General features: G+C 40.1%; 1 protein-coding gene across 1 annotated transcript in view; it reads left to right on the top strand.

Annotated features, from left to right (window-relative positions):
- The first annotated feature begins 13,437 nt into the window (after positions 1 to 13,437).
- Hormad2 (HORMA domain containing 2) overlaps positions 13,438 to 21,730 on the top strand; it is a 93,048-nt gene continuing 84,755 nt past the window's right edge. The window contains exon 1 of the mRNA XM_057772859.1: positions 13,438 to 13,488. Coding sequence (XP_057628842.1) covers positions 13,438 to 13,488 — 51 coding nt within the window. The remainder of the gene's footprint in view (positions 13,489 to 21,730) is intronic.

The following is a 21,730-nucleotide window of genomic DNA, read 5'->3' on the forward strand; positions in this document are numbered from 1 at the left end:
CACGCGCACACACACACACACACACACACACACGCACATACGCACAAGTATAAAAGGACTTGGAATATAGCTCTGCAATACAGAGCTGACTTTGAATGTACAAAGCCCTAGGTTTAGTCTTCAGAACTGCAAAAACAAATGACTACCTAAAAAATAATAATAAACAACCAAAATAGGACATTTATGATATTTCTTTTAGAAGATAAATCTTACTATGCCGAGTTTGAATACATCCCTGAGAGTTGCTTGGATAGTATTTCGGATTCTCCCAACAACAAAAGCGTGTCCGTTCAACATGTCTCATGTCTAGGCACTCCTCGTAAGAAAGCAGAGCTCTCCTCCGAGTCCCCGTCTTGCCACAGCACAGCCTTCCACGCTGAGTACTGGCAGATGTGGCGCTAACAAGTCCCTGGCACATTTGAAAGCACAGTTCTTGGGATTGGGAAGATAGCCCAGTCAGTAAGGCGACTGCCACACAAGCACCCCAGTTCCAACCCCAAGAACCCACATAAAAAAATCAGGTGTGACACTGTATGCCTGTAACCCCAATGTTGGAGAGCAGAGACAGGCAGGTCCCTGGGGCTTGCTGGCCAGCCTAGCCTAACCAGAGAGTCCCAGACCAATGAGAGACCTTGTCTGAGTAAACAAGGGAGGTGTCCTGAGGAATGGACAACACCTGAGATGGACCCCTGGTCTCTGCATACATCTACACACAAGGGCACTCACGTGAACACACTCACACACGCACACACGCGAACACTAAGAATAGGGCACCCACCAGCTTTCCGGGAAGATGACTGCCCATCCAGCAAACATCCGAACAACGCCTTTGTCACAACCTTTTCCTCCCACTCGAACGTGAAGTCGGTAATTTGCCTGTAAGGGCTCATAGTTCCAGCTGTTTAGCTTTCTTCCTGGCAGTGAGGAACTAATGTCGTTTCTCTAATCAGAGAGGATCTTTAAGGAGCCTGCTTCACATTTCTTGCATGATTATGTTCTGTCTCTGCTGCGATCTTAAGAATTTTACATCTTAAATTACAGACTCTCTCAATCGGAGACTATAAATTTAATTATCACCTGTTAAGAGTGAATTAAGGAAAGAAAAAGAAATCTCCCAGGGCTGAGGCTGCAATATGGCCTCACTGGAGCTCTAAGCCACTTTTTGGTAACTCTCATCTTCTCTTTTTTTTTTTTTTTTTTTTTTTTTTGGTTTTTCGAGACAGGGTTTCTCTGTAGCTTTGGAGTCTGTCCTGGAACTCCCTTTGTAGACCAGGCTGGCCTCGAACTCACAGAGATCCGCCTGCCTCTGCCTCTGCTGGGATTAAAGGCGTGCGCCACCACCGCCCGGCTCTCATCTTCTGTTACCTGTGCTATTCCTGGTTTCAAACTGGAAAGCCAGTTTCAAAACTATTTTTTTTATTTGAAAATTTCCATATTAAGTGATGATCATTAAGAAGAATAACATCGTTTTACATGTCCCCAAAACTTAATACTCAATGGAAAACAGAACCAAGTAGCCAAATATTTCTATAATGCTGGAGTACTCAGCGTTTGCCTTGTTGCCATTTCTTAGTCCTGGGCACTCAAGCAGGCAGCAGAGCAGCTTGTCACTCAGCACCCGTCACTTCCTGTTCCAGCTCATTAAACTTGGCTTTCCTAGAAGCAGACAATCCACATGGAGAGCTCTGCCAGTCAGAAATCGGCCCCCAAGGAGGCAGGGGTTGATGTGCACCTCTGAGCGGGCATGAAGGCCACAATAAATTGCCACTTACACAGGAAGCCATGTTTTGTAGGTTGACAGGGTGAAGGCAGAAGGAGCAGGCATTTGTGTTTAGACTTTACAGTTGGGGGTTTGTTTCATATCGATTGGCTTCTCTTTAGCTGCCAGAGGATGAAGAGAGTTCAGAAGTTCAGCCAAGTTGGCAATTGTAAATATATATATATATATATATATATATATATATATATATATATATACACACACACACACATACACACACATATATATCACACATACATATGTATGTATAATCACATATATAGATGTACACATACATATCTCTCTATATATACACACACATATATCTATATTGACGTTTTTCTCTCTCTCTAAAGGAAAGAAATCCCAAGTAATCTAACAATGTGGTCAGTTTCATTCAGAACTTCAGATCTCACAAGCAATTTGCTGCTCTTTCTTTACTGCTAAAACTCCTAGGACTCCGAATCACCTCATAAACTCACCCTGAGCCTCGAGGACTCTATAAGCCACATGGCCACTTTAGCTTTCCAGCGCCATGGCTAAAGTACTGGAGAGAAACAACTCGTGGACGTACTTGGGCTCATCATTTCAGCTGTCTGGTTGGCGCTTTTGTTTCTCAGCCCGAGGGGAAGTAGTGCATCACAGTGAGGACATGCAGTCTGCTCACCTCACTGCTACTGGGAAGGAAGGAAGCAGAAGCAGAGCTAAATCCGCCCCACAGTGACCATCCTCCCTCCCTCCCTCTCTCCCTCCCTCCCTCCCTCCCTCCCTCCCTCCCTCCCTCCCTCCCTCCCTTCCACCTGTCCTTGCCTCCTAAAAGTTTTACCAACAGTGACAGGCTGGCAACCAAGCCTTTAGTATATAGTGAACATTTAAGATTCAAACCACAACAGCACTGAATGCTCCCATGGAAACCAACATAAAATAACATCCCAACAGAAATGAGAGTGCTTGAAGCTATACAGCTGGCACGGAAGGGCCACATTCACCTTAACCTTGTCGAGGAAGAAAACTCAGACGAAGGGTTTGTCCACTCAGCTCTGCTCCTAAGTGAGCGAGACCCTTGAGACGGCAGAGGCTTCATTTAGCTTTCGGGAGCACGCTGCCATCCGTCGACACTTGGAAGAGCTCATGCCATTTCTCTCTTGGTTCTCAAGTGGGGGTAAAACGCCTGCTGTTGTCGGGGTGACGTGAGCTAGTCATCACCCAAGAAAGGGAACGTGCGCACTCTCCTAAAACGCCTTTCTCTGCGAAGCCATTTGGAACACGCATACTCTCCTAAAACGCCTTTCTCTGCCATTTGGACTGCGCCTGTGGAAGGTTTTCCTTCTTTGCCCCATGTCACAGCCTTCTGCCCCATCACTATATACAAACTCTGTTCTGGGTTTCTAATGTGTTTGCAGCTCCCCCTTTCTCACCAAGCTCTAAACTTCCCAGCCCAGGGTCTGAGTCTTCCTCTCCCACAGCCCCACAGCTAATCAGCCTGCTTGCAGAGGAAGGACTCACGACAGTACCAGCAGCAGAGCTGGAGGCTGAGGTGATGACAGCCATCCTGATGAAGGTTGGAAGCAAACGTGTTAATAACTCCCCCTTCCTATCTGGCGGCTAACCTCTGCCCTCTGGATTTGGTATTGGTCCTGTACACTGAGAGGGCCATCCTCTTTGGAATAATAATTTGTCTGCAATATGATGTCTATTGTGATAGCCCTCAAATGGTTCCCCAGATTAAACTAAATGTAACGTGCAGCTTCGCCCGGTCTAAGTAGCAACCTTTTGGTAACTAGCTGCTCTTCTTGTGATACAGTATGCCATCACAGGCCTTGGGAGAAGACTTTAAGACCCCATGCGATTCTGCTAATGCCTTTAATTCCAGCACTCAGGTGGATCTTTGAATTCAAAGCTAGCCTGGTCTACAGATTGAGTTCCAAGACAGTCAGAGCTACACAGAGAAACCCTATCTCCAAAAAACCAAAACCAAATAAAACCAAACAAACAACAAAAAAACAATTCCCCCAAACCACAACAACCAAAATATATAAAAAAAAAAAAAAAAACCAAACAAACGAACCCTCGTCAGCATGCAAGGGGCAAGATTCTAGAGACTGAGGGATGAGTCAAAGGATACAAAGGGCTCTAAACAAGAAAGGTTGGGCCATGAAGTCCTCTCAAATAGGATTTCTCCCCACTTCTCTTTTTATCTGTTTCACACGTCATTTTACTTCCAGATGTCAGAATGTAAACAACTGCCAATTTCTGACAATGATAAAAGTTCTGAGAATGTGGATGTTTCTACATGTTGGTCAGTCTCTAAAGCGGTAAACACTTCCGTCCCAAAATGAACCACGTACTTTGCTTTGGTAGAGACAAATTCCAGTCTTTATTACTGAAAGGAAATTTAAAAAAAAAAGGAAGAAGCAGAACAGGAAGAGAAGGAAGAGGAGAGGGAAGAGAAAAGAGGAAAGGGAAAGAGAAGGAAGAGGAGGAGCAGGTGTCGGTGGAAGTCACAAAATTGAGGGTATCATATTCCACTTTTGGGTTCCCTGGGTCATTAGCCTAGTGTGGACTTGATCTAAGAGCACCAAGCTCAAGCCTTTGGTAGACAAGAAGCACCTTGGTGGGGATTTCTGTTTGAGTTGCAGGTTGGGCTCACAGAAAAGTAATTAGAAAGTGGCTTGGCCAGGGACAAGAAAAAGCCTTGCAACGAGAGACGGGAGCCAAGGGTTGTGCTTGCAATCTGCTCTCCTAACAAGCTCAGGACCAGGAGCAAATACTTAAACCCTCATCTGTGAAGCAAAGGAGGAGACGAGAATGGTTTCTAAGGCTTCCCCGAGCACAGCCAATTTTAATTATCTAAACATTTTTCCTTAAGTCGGTGATCAGTTCATTCAATTATCTACTTGTACGCCTTCAATGAACATAATGCAAGAAGTAAAATTAACATCCCCTCAAGAGTTTACCAGCAGTGGACACCAGGCAGGCTTTACTCATGACAGCTGCTTATCCATCCACTCACGTTCCAAATGGAATTCCAAGGAGCCAGCAGTGAGAAAGAAGAGAAATGCTGACGACACGATTAGGAGGAAGAGAGGGCAAGTTACTGTGTTATCTCACTGATGGTGCAATATTTATTTCTTTGGGGATATGAGGGTTTAGCTGAGGGCTGCATGCTGAAGAGGCAGGTGTTCTACTGAGCTATATACCTACACTGCCTCTCCCACCCACCCGCCCATCCGTCCGTCTATCTATTGGCAGGACCTTACTTACTAAATTACTCAGAGTAGTCCTCCTGCCTCAGCCTTCCAAATGGCTGAGAATTATAGGCACCCACCACAACCCCTGGCTCACCAATATCTGCCAAGTGCCTACCATTTGCCAAGGACTATACTGAATATTGGAAGACAGGTCCTCTGATGAAACTTGTTATCTCATGCACATTCTAGATAGAAAGGACAGGTTAACAAGGAAATGAAACCCATATTAAGTTCTTGGAAGAAAACAAAATAATAAAAGTGAGGAAAAATAACTGAATATGATAGACAGCTATTAGTGAAAAGGCAAGGAGGAAGGTCTTTGATCATGGTGGTGGTTGGCTGAGCGCAGACTGCAAGATAGATGACAATAGGATAGTGGCCTGGTTACACACACACGTACACACACGTACACACACACGTATACACACACACACGTACACACACACGTACACACACACACACACACACTGGTCAAATTGACAGAAGCCAGCATCATTCTCTAGGAGGGAACTTCAGCTGAGAGACTGGCCTGTGGGCAAGGCTGTGGAGTCACCCCTGGGTAGGCTGTCTTGGGCTGTGTAAGAAAACAAGCTGAAACAGCAGTGCTTTCTGCTTATCCTGCCTCTAGGCCCCTGCCCTGCTCGAGTTCCTGATTTCATTTCAAGACAGAGTGGAAGCCCGCTCCGTGAAACACACCCTTTCTTCCTCCACGTTGCTTTTGGTAATGATGTCTGTATTATAGCAAGAGAGAACAAACTAAGACGCCAACAGAGAGAGGAGGTTAATGGTCCAGTCAGGAAGCAAATTAATATTGAGACTGGAAAGGGCTGTGGTTGGAACTTAAAAAGAAAACAAAAGGTTTTTTCTGGAAAGTAAAGACCCAAGCAGAACTGAATTGAATGCGATTTTGCCCCTTAGGGGACTGCTGGCAATCTAGAAACCATTTTGATTGTCAAGATTGGAGAGAGGGGTACCGCTGCTGAGGTTGAGAAAATACAGACTATTTTAACCCAGATGGTGGTTTACTCATTATGTTTTAAACCCGTGTTCTTAAGAACCTCATTTTTTCCTTTCCCGTGGGGATAAAATAAGAAATGTCAAGTATTTCATTCATTTACGGCCTTGGGAAATCCCACCACAGAGGTTTAAGGAACTTCGGATAGTTCTGGAAAGTTCCATAGTACGCAGACAGGAAAGGTCTGGGGAGTCTTGGGTTAAGATAAGTGCAAAGTAAGGTTAAACACCAACATAAAGAAGAATCCCAATGCCGCCCTCCAGGACTGCAAAGCTCTGCTCCTGTGGAGTTCAGGCCTTTCCGGCTCCAGCCAGGGCACCAGGGAACCCTGGTCTGGCATCCTGGCCGGCAGCAGCCACTCACGCAGCCACTCACTCACCTTGGTGGACCAACCCGACAGATGCCCCGCCCCCTCACGTGGCCCCCACGCGGTCTCTGGGCGTCCCCCACGTGTTTTTCAGGGCACAGCACGCGTCCTGCCCAGAACCAGGGTGGGCGGGAATCGCCGGCCTTATTTGCATATTCATGAGGTGGAGTCGGGCCGCCTGAGGGGTGAACCTTGGAGAGTTGCCCTGAAGAGACCCGCGGCCCTGCCCGGAAAGCGTCATTGGTTATTCGTAAGCCCGAGGGGCGGGTTTTCCTAGCAAAAGCCGTTGGCTGCAACCACTGGCTAAGGCGAAGGAGGCCGAGGCGAAGGAGCCGAGGTGAAGGCCCAAGCCTCCGCTGTCCACACCTGAGGTGAAGGCCTGAAGGCCGAAGCCTCCCAGGGTCGTGGGAGGAAGGCATTTGGGTGGGGTTCTGTGGTCTCCGTGTTGAGACTTCTCTGTTGCTCTTTTTCCTTGAGAGGCTTGATGTGGAAGTATTTTGCTCTTTTTCCTTGAGAGGCTTGATTTGGAAGTATTTCGTGGAAGTGGAAAGCCCTCTGAGGAGAAGTAGAATCGGGGCCCAGAGCGGAGGAGGACCGGAAGCATCAGGTAACATGGTTTTCTACCCTGGATGGTGAAAAATTTCACACATTAAAAACAAAGAGGAGAGAGAAGGGAGAACTAGTCTGGTACACCTTGAGTTTCTACCATGAATAGCTCTTGGTTGTTTTAATTGGAACAGGAGACCACTATGTTAAGTGAAATAAACCAGACTCAGAAAGATAAATATTATGTTTTCCCACATACTGGAATCTAGATTCATATATGGCATGGGATTTGGGTTGACACTTTATCCTTTTCCTCTGTCCTGTCCTCACTACTCCTGTGGTTGTTCCTGTGTTCCAGCACCAATTTTTGAAGAGACTGTCCTTACAGCAGGCAGGCAGGCAGGCAGGCATGGCACTGAAACACTAGTCAGAACTTATATCTTGTTCTACAAACACAAGGTAGGATGGGGGGAGGAAGAGGGAGGAGAGGAGAAAGAAGGAGGAGGAGAGAGAGGAGGGGCAGGGATGGGGAGAGGAAGGGAGAGAGGAGAGGGAAGCATAGGGCACGAGTGCACGAGAGTGAAATAGCTCCCATGAGACAGCAAGACAGCAAGTACTGGGAATGGCGTGACTATTTGAAACCTCAGACAGCCCAGCCCCCAGTGACACACCTCCTCCAACAAGGCCACATCTCCTGATCCTTCCCAAAGAGTTCCACCAGCTGGGGACCAAACATTTAACTATAGGAGCCGATATTCTCATTCTCACCCAAATTATCACAGATAATGAGTCAAAACAAAACAGGTATTCTCTGAGAGAGCATTATCTCTTAAGTTCATACTTCCTGGGGGCTCTGGGCTTGTGAGCTCAAAAATTAATTGGGTTGAACTTGGATAGGAGACCTCCTTAAAACAGTCATTCAAAGAGAGAGAAACAGCAATAACAGAGTAATTAGAAGTTAAAAGGATTTTGTCTATTTTGAAAAATCATTTGGGTCTTTTTACTATCTTGAGATAAACTTCTAACCCCAGAAAGAGGCTTTAATATTTAGAAACAAGGGAGTAAGTCATGTGCATGAAGTGAAACCAAAGGAGAATTTCATCTGGGGAGTCACTATTGTAGTGCTCCGTTATTAGGTGTCCAACTTCTTGTGTTTTAGACTCTGGGTAAACCAATGATTTCTTGGGATTTTGGTTTTCTAATCTACAAAGATAGCTATTTGAAATAAATTATATTTAATGTTCTCTAACTTAAAATTTTATCAATTTCATGGAACATTAATTCTTTTTCTAAAATATTTATTTTGTGTATATGTGCATGGATCTTTATGAGTTTATGTGCACATGTGTGTTTGGATGTCCATGGAAGCTGGAAGAGGGCAGAAGGACTACTTGGAGCTGGAGTTACAGCATGCCGTTGTGTGAGCCTAAAGTTAGGATTTAAACTCACGGCTGAGCAATAAGTACCTCTTCACTGCTGTGCCATCTCTCTAGCCGTTTGGCCCAAGCTCTTTCTGTTCCTATGGTTTCCTCATTGAGTCAGGAGATACTGAGTAACTAATTTTGTTGCAGAACTGCAGTGATTCTAAGAATTAAAAATTCATCTAAACAAGACATAAAAGTCACAAGATTATGTGATTTAACTAATGTCCAGTATATACAAAACAATAAACATGAAAAGTGGATTAGAATCCAAGTATATTGGCACATGATTGAAATCCCAACACTTAGGAGGCTGAGGCAGGAGGATCATGAATTTGAAACCTGCCTTGGTTGCATGGCAAGGCCTTGTCTCCAAAGCAAAACAAGTATATTTAGTGGTTACCAGGGACTGATAGAAGGCAAGACTGGGAAACCGCTAACAGATGTGTGGCTTCTTTTTGAGGTGAAGAATTAGTGTTGATGGTTACATGACTTGGTAAATACACTAAAACCCTTTGAATTGCACATTTAAAAACCTTTAAAGCCAGGCTGTGGTGGCACATTCCTTTAATCCCAGCATTTGGGGGACAAAGGCAGGTGATCTCTGCGAGTTCAAGCCCTGCCTAGCCTACAAAGCAAGTTTCAGGATTGCCAAGGCTACACACACAGAGAAACTCTGTATCGAAAAAATCAAACCAAAACAAAAAACCCTTTAAAAATACCAAGCACTTGGCGGAGGTGGTAATGGAAATCAGGGTGTTGTTCCTTGGGAAACTAAACCATCATCAGTAGATAAGTTTTGAAGTAGAAGAGGATGTTTCTGACCAGGAGAACATTGTGAAAGCCTGAAAGTCAGAGAGAGTAGAGGTTAACTATAGACACAGAAGCACAAGGGAAATGACTGACGAGGTTGGGGAGGCATGAGGCAGGCAGATCTTAACCATGGTGAAGAGTTTTTCTGAGGACAGTGGGAGAGCTATGTAAGGACTGTAGTTTGGAAATAATATATAATCAAGGTTGTGATTAGAAAAGTCTGGCTGTAGTATGAGACAACAGAGATGGCAGAGTGCAGCAATGGGTAGATGGGTTGTTGGAGGAATTCAGGTAGGAGCTGAAGTAGAAATGTCAGGCCCAGCATGGTGGCACACACTTGTAATCCCAGCACTTGAGAAGTGGAGGCAGCAGAACCACCTCAAGTTCAAGGCTGTCTGGGCTGCATAGCAAGTTCCAGGAAGTTGGGGCCATGTAGTGAGAGCCTACAAAAACAACAGTAGGGGGCTGGAGAGATGGCTCAGTGGTTAAGAGCACTGACTGCTCTTCCAGAGGAGCCAGGTTCAATTCCCAGCACCCACATGGCAGATCACAACTGTCTGTAACTTCAGTTTTTGGGGGAAATGATACTCTCACACCAGTGCACATTAAATAAATTATATATAAAAAAGCCCCCAACAACAGCAGTAGCAGCATCAACACTAACCACAAAAGAAGGACCCCCCCCAGAAGCTGACAACAATGTGGAGAAAGTGAGTAGTTGATACATTTGAGAACTACTAAGTTGATTGAACAAAGAAATAAGAAAAGAAGGCAGAGTTAAGTCATACATTTTCAGATTGAATTATTAAGTGTTTCATGATGTCATTCGGTAGGAAAGAGGTTTGAGGGGCAAGAATTCACATTTGGATGTGCTAAGGACATCAAAGTGGGGATTTGTCTAATGGACAGAATTGTAGGTCAGTAACTCCCAGAGTGACCTGGGTTGGGCATATACATATAAAAATCATTAGAATTGAAATAGTGATTGATATAATGTGAGTATATTTGTTTGGTCAGAGGATATATTTAGAAATGAAAAAATAGAAGACGCTAGGACAGAAGCTTGAGGAAAGATGGGAGGACAGCGGGAGGGAACTGCTGGTCTGGAGAAACACCAGCCGGAGGCTAATGCCTTAGACTAGTAGGTGTTTTGTTCTGTTGTTTTTAAAGCAAGCATGCTTTGTTATGTTTAATGAAGCGTATATAAAAAGTGTTTCAAGTAACATTAATTTAATAAATTTAATCTTGAAATAACTGTGAAATAGTCACTGTTCCATTTTTAATGTGCAGATGGAAAAATTGAGGCATATATCTTATCCAAGGTTACATAGTGAATTGCACACTGAGGGTTTGGAAAGTTCAGGTACTTAACCCCTGTCCTACGTTTCTACTACAGATGCATGCTGAATAAGACTGAAAAGTGGATCTATGTTTATGTTTACAAAAAAGAAATTAGATTGCAGAGGAATTAATTTAGCCAGAGTTATACAAATTTAGGTAGTAGAATCCAAATTTGAACACAGATTTCTTAATTCCAAAGTCTATTTCTACTTTTCTTACATATCCATTTGTGTTCCATCAAACTGAATTTTGCTTGTTTTACAAATATCTTTAATCATTTCTTAGATGAAACAGCCCTGTATGTATTAGTTTTCAGTGATTTTAATTTAATCTGGGCCATCCATATATTCTAAAAATACGGGTGCATAATAAATAGTGCATGGTGGTCTAATTGACTAATGGCTGTTTTTAAGTCTTGATTCTCTAGACATGCCATGAGAAATATATTATGATCTTACAGAAATTGTCTAAAATTCTACCAATGTAAAAAGTGATTAAAAAAAAACATTATTCATATCTATTGCTTCCTCTTTAGGAGGTTATATTCTAATGGGTTAGAACTGGAACTTAAGCCCTTGTACCTACCTTTCTTTTCCTTCCTTCTTTCTTTTTAAAAAAGATATATTTATTTATGTACATGAGTGCTCTATTTCCATGTATGCCTACATGACATTTTAGATGGTTGTGAGTCACTGTGTGGCTTCTGGGAATTGAACCCCAGTCCTCTGAAAGAGCAGCCAGTGTGCCCTTAAATGCTGGGTCTTCTCTCAAGCCTGCCTTCCTTATTTCTTAAAATGTAAGGGAGGAAATAGTTGTGTTGGGTTAGACTTGACAGTTACATTCTGAAGACAACAAAAGAGAGCAACCTTTAAGGACTACTCAAGAACCATCGGGTAGATTTCAACTCATATAAAAATATTGTAATAGTGTCACCTAGTGTTGTTTTGAAGAAATAATTTAAGAGAAATTAAATAGTATCTGCTTATAGTCTCTATCACCACCTTGTGGCACTGTCTTCAAATAATTCTAACCTCTTATTTGTAAAAATCTTCCAGAGTCTTGCCTTAATTGCTAATATAACAGGTAACAGTCCTGGGTGAGCCAGAGTGGAATTTCTTTAAATGGGTTATTACAAATAAGACCCAAATTGAAATAAAATTAAGATCTTCAGAAAGAAAATAGATTTACTTTAAAAAAAATTCCACTGAAAAATACACTTTTAATTCATAGCTTTTAAAACTTTTTAAAATGATGATTTAGTCTTTGAGTATAAATTTGGGTCCCCCCCAACTTCATCAACTTTTTAATTGTGATCTATTATGCATAATGTTTAATTAATCATGTGAGCCATTCTCAGTGTACAATCTAGCAATGCTCAGCTGTCATGTGACAAACGCCAACCATTTATCATTTCCAAAATATTTCATTGTAGTGAATAGAACCCTCTGTCCTATTGAATTCCACCGCTCTATCCCCACCCCAGCTCTAATAACCTCAGAGCTTTGTACTTTTTGTTTGCATTTTTGCTTAATTTATTGTAGGTACTCATATGTGATATCATATATTTGTTCTTCTGTACCTGGCTTTACTTTTATTTATTTATTTATTTATTTATTTTTATTTATTTATTTTGGTTTTTCGAGACAGGGTTTCTCTGTGACTTTGGAGCCTGTCCTGGAGCTAGCTCTTGTAGACCAGGCTGGTCTCGAACTCACAGAGATTCACCTGCCTCTGCCTCCCAAGTGCTGGGATTAAAGGCGTGCGCCACCACCGCCCGGCTATTTTTTTAAACATAGTATTGTGTTTGCAAGGTTCCATTGTGGCATGTAATTTTATCCTTTTCTGTAGATTGAGTAACCCATATATATACCATATATATATATATCACATTTTTGTTTATTCATTCATCTATTCCCCACCCCATGCCCCCCTTTTTTAAAAAGATGAGGACTTGCAATGTTATCTAGGCTGACCTTAAACTCCTAGACTGAGCTGATTGCCTTAGCTTCCAGTGTCGCTGGGCCTACATGCCACACTGCCCCTGACTGTTTGTCCATTTGTCTATTGATTGACTTTTGACTGTATGAAGAATGCTGCTAGGAGAGTCGATGAACATGTATTTGAGACCCTCACTGCTTCTTCCCTTCCTTGTTTATTTCTTTCGGCTATATACTTAGAAATGATAATGCTGCATACTAGGGTAATTTATTTAAGAATCTGAAGAACTTCATACTGTGTTCTGGGTTGCTTTACATCTGAACCAGCAATGCATAAAGACTTTAATTCTCCACCTCTTCACCAACACCTGTTAATTTCATTTTTTTTGAATAGGTTTTGAGTTTGTAAACAAATAAGAAGTTAGTCTAAGAAATGTTTTTGAGCCCTGCTGTGCACAAGAAGACAATTACTCTTTGAGGGAATAACAAAGATAAATGAGATATATTGCATCTTTAGGGGACTTTCTTCTGAGAATGTGTTTATGAATAAATAGATTATCTTATAGTTTTTTGGGGTGGTTGAAAAATTAATACAGAGACGTCATACCAGATTTAGAAAAAGCTTGTAGTGAAAACTTAAATGATTGTTAAAATTACTTGCCAAGTTATAGTTGATTTATATAGCTCTCATTTGGAAAATTCAAAATAAGAATTTTCCTAATTCAGATTTTTATAATTTTTAATAGGGACAGGTAGAACTATTCCAGCTTCATTCTTCCTTTGTGTTTTCAAAATTGAGCTTGGTAAATTTCTCTTGAAACAGGAAAGTCTGAGAAACAGTCTATCCTTAAACTTGACTTTAAGTTTTGATTTTAAAATCAGTTTCATCTTTGGAAAGACAAGATAGGAAGTATTATGTTAGGCCAAATCTCTAATTAATTTTTTAACAGGTTAGAATTGTTGAAAGAATCCTGACTCACTCTCACGATGACTACTGCTCAGCTCGCTCACAACACCAGAACACTAGAAGCATCTAAGGTATTTGTTAAGAATTAAAAGAAAATCAATAACCACTTAGTGAGTTACTTAATTTAAAATTTCATTAGCAGTGGTTTTATCAGTTAATTGGGACATAATACCCTGGGAAAATATGTCTACATTTTAATGCCTAATGGACAGGGGGATATTTGGAAAATTAAGACCAATTACAAAATGACTTACTGGGTGCTTATTTCATGTTTACTAGAGTAAAAGGAATCAGAAACAAAGAGATGTTTAAAGAGAATGGTCCTTCATTAGACATCTGCTTCCTGAAGCAATTAGGAAACTTGTGATGTAATTTTCAGAACTAAATAGGAGAGCACTGTGAGAAGCTTTGATGCTAAGAATCTGGGGGAGAATGTGTTAGTCACTTCCTGTGTGGTGACAGCATATGAAATAATAAACTTAAGAGGAAGAAGGGTTTATTTTGGCTCACAGTTTGAGAAGTTGATTCTATTGTTTTTGACTCAGTATCAAAGCAGAACAACATGGGGACATGCAGCGGAAAATACAGTAGAGCAAGGTGGCACACCCGTGGTGGCCAGGAATGGGGTGGGAGTGGGAGGAGACTCACTTGATAATCTAATGTCTTTTCATTAGATTCTACCTCTTAAAAGTTCTACCATCAGTAGCACAACAGGTTGATGACCATGTCTTCAATTGTGGGGGACATTTATGATTTATGTCAGGCCAGTTGCTGGATATACCCAGGCTGATTTAGCGTATCCCAGAACAGTCATTAATTCATCATTTCTTTATTTAGGTTCAATATATACTATATATGTAATAATATATTGTTTTGTGAAAAGACACAAAAATGATCTTTATCTTAGAAGTTTGTAATCTGATTAAGAAAAATAAGATTCATGTAATTAAGCTAATATACATATATGCATAAATATTTACATATATGTGAAGAAGAATGAGAGACCCCAGGAGAATTGTTGCAAGCTTGAGACCAGTTTTACTTGAGACCATAGTGAGTTCTAGGTCACCTTAAGCCAGATTGAGATGCTGTCTCTACCTCAGAACCCATAAAAGAATACAGTAATTCCGACTGTAGCAATTTAGGGATTTTGTATACTCTGAAATGATGAAAAAGCTCATAGAGGAGAGAGAATTTCTTGAGGAAACATAGCCTATGCCTTGGCTCATAATAAATAAGCATGGCATGTTTTAGGGAAAGCTGCTTTTTCTGTAGTAAAACTCTCATGTTGGCCAGGAGATGGAAACAAAATGGAACAGGAAATTGGGGAACAGATTAATTTGGATCTTAAAATCTAGGCTGAAGAACTGATGCTTTATTTTGTACTCAGTGCCAGGTCAGAAGGTTTGTTTGATTAGAAGAGTGAATATAGACTTGTTTCAAGGAATATTAAATTATAGGGGAGAGAGAGAGAAAAAAAGTTTGGAGTTGAAGGAGAAATCAGGCTTAAAACAAGCAGTAATCTTTCTGGCTTTGCTCCAGTGTACTCCCCACGGCAACACCTAATCTCATCTAGCTTCTTAAATGTGTACTCCCTCCTGGGGGAGACGTTGAGCTGGGTGTGTAAACTGCAGTCAGCATGGCAGGCGTTTTTCTCACTCTAAATTAAACAAATTGACTTTTTTGCTTCAACTGTACCTTTGTTTGGGTTACATGAAGTGCTTTTCCCAGTAAATTTCAAGTGACAGTGTGGTTCTGTTATCTCATACTACAAACAATGATAATAACTACAGAAGTCAATATTTATTCAGCACTTAACTATGTGCTGGGCATTGTGCCAAGGGCATTATGTTATTATTCAATTAAATCTCTCAGAAAGGAATAAACTGAGCAGGGCAGTGATAGCACACACTTTTAGTCCCAGCACTCAGGAGGCAGAGGCAGGCGGATTTCTGAGTTCGAGGCCAGCCTGGTCTACAGACTGAGTTCCAGGACAGCCAAGGCTACACAGAGAAACCCTGTCTCAAAAAAAAAAAAAAAAAAAAAAAAAAAAAAAAAAAAAAAAAAAGAAGAAGAAAAGAAAGAGAGAAAGAGAGAGAAAGAGAAAGAAGAACCTGAAGCTTGGAAAAGTAAAATAACCAGCTCTAGGTCACACAACTTAGTAGTTAAATTGTCAGCAGCAACATGCTTTACTACCAAAACATGATAATGCTTTCTGTTTCAAAGTATAGTATTTTCATATATTAGATATTTACAAAAACATCACCAGTAACATTTAAACTATCAGACTAGCTTAGGTAAAGGGAAATATCCCTGGAGTAACAAAATTGCAGAGGCTTTTCCAGCTATTGGTCTTTCTTACTACAAATGACTTTTTACTACCTATATTTAATGTCTTTATACTTTCAAATTATTTAGCTTCACAAATGAGTTATTCCTATCACTTTGCCATTTTGGAGTGTTTTTAGTGAGTTATTATGTGCATTCCATGTCAGTTATTACCCAATAACTTGAAACCCTAACTTCTCAGGATCTATAGGTTCAAAACCCCCAATTTTGTTTTTACTATTTAGAAATACAGTACATAGTCAAAGTTCACTATGTAGTTCAGGTTGGGTATGAGCTCATAGTCCTTCTGCTAGATTACAGGTGTGAATAACCATGCCTGGCATCAATTAAAATACTTTTAAACTAATCACTGAATATAATGTGATTTGTCAAAAACATAAAGTGATAACTCATTGTCATTATATAGACTACTAAAGAAGATACATTCTTACATGTGACAAAATCACATCTAGAATGTACAGAAGGTGTGAGTGTGTGTCTTGTCCATTTGTCTCTATGTGTACTTATGCATGTATACTTTTTGGAAGTTCTTTTTTGTCTGAAGATGTTTGTGGGTAGTAACTACTTCTAATTAACTTTATTAGAATTATTAGAAGTCCAGCTGTTGAGCTGTATAATATAGTAAAAGGACAGTAGTAACTTGCCAACTTTATGATACGGTAAATCTCTAGTTTTCTAGAATTCCCTTTAGTGCCTATGACATATGTACATTTAGTTAAATGAGTTCTAAAGTCTTTTTAATTTAAAAATACTGTGCAGAGCTCCCCCAAATTAGATTAAATAAATTTTAATTTGATGAATGTTACTTTTCTATTGCCATGATAAGATACCATGACCAGGGCAGCTTATAGAACGAAGAGTTTAGTGGGGGCTTACAGTTTCAGAGGATGAGTCTGTGACCCTCATGGCTGGGAGCATATCAGTAGGCAGGTGTGGCACTGGAGCAGTAGCTAAGAGCTTATGTAGTGATATTTTATTTGTATTTTAATAAATAAAGCTTGCCTGAGGATCATGCAAAGCTAAGCCACTAGAGGCCAGGGAATGATGGCAGCACCTTTAATCGCAGGACTCAGGAGACAGAGACATATTGATCTCTGTGAGTTTAAGGCTACCCTAGGTTACACAGAATTGATCCAGAAACAGATCCAAAGGTGGTGGTTCACACCTTTAATCCCAGTGTTGGGGAGTCACACACCTCTAATCCCAGTACTAGGGAGGTGGAGACATGAGCAATATGGCTGGGCGGAGAGAGGAATATAAAGGGGAAGAGACAGGAACTCAGTGGATTGTGGAATCTGAGGATTTGTGGAGACAGGATCTGAATATTTGGTAGAGGTAAAAGGTTGGCTGCTTTACTTTTCTGATCTTAAGCTGATCTTAAGCTTGAACCCCAATATTTGTCTCTGGGTTTTATTATTCATACTACAAGCTTACATTCTGATCAATAAGTATGAGACAGAGAGAGAGAGATGCACTCTAACTGGGAATGACCATAGGTTTTTGAAACCTCGCAGCACACCCTCAATGATGTAACTCCTTCCACTAGGAACAAAGATTTCAAACGTGATCCTATAAGGGCAGTCTCATTTAAATCACCACATTGAAGAACTTGAAAGAGGGTTTATTACATTAATTTATTTATTAATTTTATTTATTGTGCATGTGTGCACATGCCTATTTATATTGTATTTATTTTTATGTGTACTGGTTATTATGTCAACTTAATATGTTAGAGTCATTAGAGAGTAGGGAGCCTCAATTAAGAAAATGCCTCTAAACACAAACTGAGGGAATTCTGGAAATGGAAAATCTGGTGGATAAATGAACAGGAACTACAGATGCAAGCAGAACCAACAGAATGCAAGAGATGGAAGAGAGAATCTCAGGCATTGAAGATAGGATAGAGGAAACAGATTCATTGGTCAAGGAAAATGTTAAAAACAACAAATTCTGCCGGGCGGTGGTGGCGCACGCCTTTAATCCCAGGACTCAGGAGGCAGAGGCAGGCGGATCTCTGTGAGTTCGAGACTAGCCTGGTCTACAAGAGCTAGTTCCAGGACAGGCTCCAAAACCACAGAGAAACCCTGTCTCGGAGAAAAAAAAAAAAAACAAACAAAAAAAAAAAACCACAACAAATTCTTAACACAAAACATCCAGGAAATCTGGGGTACCATAAAAAGAAAAACCTAAGAATAATAGGGATAGAAGAAGAAGAATTCCAGCTCAGAGGCACAGAAAATATGTTGAGTAAAATCATAGAAGAAAAATTTTCCAATCTAAAGGATACGCCTATGAAGGTATAAGAAGCTTACAGAACATCAAATAGATGACTAAAAAAAAAAAAAAGTCCTCTCTCCATATACTAAAACACTGTAAACATACAGAATAAAAGGAAAAGGCTAAGTAACATATAAAGGCAGACCTATCAGAATTATACCCAACCTCTCAATGGAAACTCTGAAAGCCAGAAGGTCCTGAACAGGCAGAAGGTTCTGCAAACCCTAAGAGACCATGGATGCCAACCCAGACTACTATACCCAGCAAAGCTTTTTACCATCAATCACCAAGATGGAGAAAGCAAGATATTCCATGACAAAATCAGATTTAAATAATACTTATCTACAAATCCAGACCTACAGAAAGTACTAGAAGAAAAATTCCAACCCAAGGAAAACACAGGCAATATAAAACCTCACACTAGCAAACCCCGAAGAAAGGAAACATACACACACACACACACTATCATCACCACCACCAAAACCAAAAGTAACAGGAATTAACAATCACTGGTCATTAATATCTCTTACTATCAATGGACTCAATTCACCTCTAAAAGAACACAGGCTAACAGAATGGGTACAAAAACCAGAATCTATCCTTCCGCATATAAGAAACACACCTCAACCTCAAAGACAGACATTACCTCAGAGTAAAAGGTTGAGAAAATGGACCTAAGAAACTAGCTGGTGTAGCTATCCTAATATCTAACAAAGTAGACTTCAAACTAAAATTAATCAAAAGAGATTAGAGAAAGACATTTTATATTCATCACAGGAAAAATCCTTAAAGTCTCAATTCTGAACATCTATGCACCAAATACAAGGGTACCCACATTTAGAAATATTACTAAAGCTTAAATCACACATCAAAACCCACACACTAATAGTGGGAGACTTCAACACCCTACTCCTACCAATGGACAAGTCAGCCACACAGAAACTTAACAGAGAAATAAGGAAATTTGTTGGGCAGTGGTGGCACATGCCTTTAATCCCAGCACTCAGGAGGCAGAGGCAGGTGGATCCCTGTGAATTCAATGCCAGCCTGGGCTGCAGAGCAAGTACCAGGACAGGTTCCAAAGCTACAAAGAAAAACCCTATCTCGAAAAACAAAACAAAACAAACAAAAAAACAAAAAAGGCGGAGGGGGGTGGAGGGGAACTAACAGATGTTATGACTTAAATGGACTTAATAGTTGTCTATAGACCATTCCACCCAAACATAAAAGATTATACTTTCTTCTCAGCTTCTCAGCACCTCATGGAACCTTCTCTAAAATTGACCACATACACAGTAAGAAAGCAAACCTCAACAGATTAAAAAAAAAAAAACTGGAATAACCCCTGTATCTTATCAGATCATCATGGCTTAAAGATAGAATTCAACAACAACACTAACTGCGGAAAGTCTACAAACTCATGGAAATTGAATAATGCTCAACTGAATCATTACTGTGTCAAAGAAAAAATAAAGACTTCTAGAATTCAATGAAAATGAAAGTACAACATACCCTAACTTATTGGATACCATGAAAGCAGTGCTAAGCAGAAAGTTCATAGCACAAAGTGCCTACACAAAGAACGTGGAGAAAGCTCACACTAGCAACTTACCAGCACACCTGGAAGCTCTAGAACAAAAAGAAGCAAACTCACCCAAGAGATGTAGAGACCGGGAAATAATCAAATTGAGGGCTGAAATCAGTAACATAGAAACAAAAAGAACAATACAAAAAATCAGTTCTTTGAGAAAATCAGAAAGATAGACAAACCCTTATCCAAACTAACCAAAAGGCAGAAAGAGAATATCCAAATTAGTAAAATCAGAAATGAAAAGGCAATATAACAATAAACACTGAGGAAATCCAGAGAATCATTAGGTCATGCTTCAAAACCAATGGAAAAATAAAATAAAAAGGACAATTTTCTGGATAGGTATCACATACCAAAATTAAATCAAGACCAGATAATCAATTTAAATAGACTTATAGCTCCTAAGGAAATAGAAGTCTCCCAACCAAAAAAACCTCAGAGCCAGATAGTTTCAGCACAGAATTCTACCAGAATTTCAAAGAGAGTCTAATACCAATACTCCTCAAATTGTTCCACAGAATAGAAACAGAAGGAACATTGTCAAACTCTTTTTATGAGGCAACAGTTACCATGATATCAAAACCACACAAAGACACAATTAAGGAAGAATTACAGACTAATCTTCCTCATGAACATTGATGCAAAAATACTGGCAAACAGAATCCAAGAACACATCAAAAAAATCATCCACCATGATCAAGAAGGCTTCATCCCAGAGATGCAAGGATGGTTTGACATATGAAAATTGGTCCATGTTATCCACCATGTAAATAAACTGAAAGATAAAAGAAAATCCACATGGTCACCTATTAGATGCTGAAAAAGCCTTCAATAAAATCCAACACTCCTTCATGATAAAGGTCTTGGAGAGATCAAGTATACAAGGAACATACCTAAACATAATAAAAGTAATATACAACAAGCCAACTGCCGACATCAGATTAAGTGGAGAGAAATGCAAAGTGATTCCATTAAAATCAGGAATAAGACAAGGTTGTCTAATCTCTCCATTTCTATTCAATATAGTACTGAAAGTTCTAGCTAGAGCAATAAGGCATCAAAAAGATATTAAGGGAATACAAATTGGGAAGGAAGAGTCAAACATTGATATTTGCAGATGATATGGTAATGTACATAAGTGACCCCCAAAACTCTGCCAGGGAACTCCTACAGCTGATAAACACCTTCAGTAATGTGGTAGGATACAAGATTAACTAAAAAAAAAAATCAGTAGCCCTCCTATATAAAAATGATAAATCGTCTGAGAAAGAAATCAGAAAAACATCACCCTTTACAATAGCCACAAATAACATAAAATGTCTTGGATTAACTCTAACCAAATAAGTGAAAGACCTGTATGAGAAGAATTTTAAGTATTTAAAGAAAGAAATTGAAGAAGATATCAGAAAAATCTACCATGCTTATGGATAGGTAGGATCAACAGAATAAAAATGACAGTCTTACCAAAAGCAATCTACAGATTCAGTGCAATACCCATCAAAATCCTTACACAATTCTTCACAGATCTCTAAAGAGCAATACTCAACTTTATATGGAAAAAGAAAAACCCCAGTATAGCCAAAAAAAAAAAAAAGCTGTACAATAAAGGAACTTTTGGAGGTATCACCATCCCTGACTTCAGTCTCTACTATAGAGCTATAGTAATAAAAACAGTTTGGTATTGGCATAAAAACTGACAACGTGGATCAATGGAATCAAGTTGAATACCCTGATGTTAATCCATACACCTATGAACACCTGATTTTTGACAAACCAAAATTATACAATGGAAAAAAAGAAAGCATCTTCAACCCATGGTGCTGACATAACTGGTTGTTGAAATGTAGAAGAATTCGGACTAGAGAGATGGCTCAGTGGTTAAGAGCATTGCCTGCTCTTCCGAAGGTCCTGAGTTAAATTCCCAGCAACCACATGGTGGCTCACAACCATCTGTAATGAGGTCTGGTGCCCTCTTCTGGCCTGCAGACATACACACAGACAGAATATTGTATACATAATAAATAAATATTAAAAAAAGAAACGTAGAAGAATTCAAATAGATCAATATCTATCCTCATACACAAAACTCAAGTTCA

Source organism: Chionomys nivalis, chromosome 6 (assembly GCF_950005125.1).
Source record: "Chionomys nivalis chromosome 6, mChiNiv1.1, whole genome shotgun sequence".
Taxonomy (NCBI): domain Eukaryota; kingdom Metazoa; phylum Chordata; class Mammalia; order Rodentia; family Cricetidae; genus Chionomys; species Chionomys nivalis.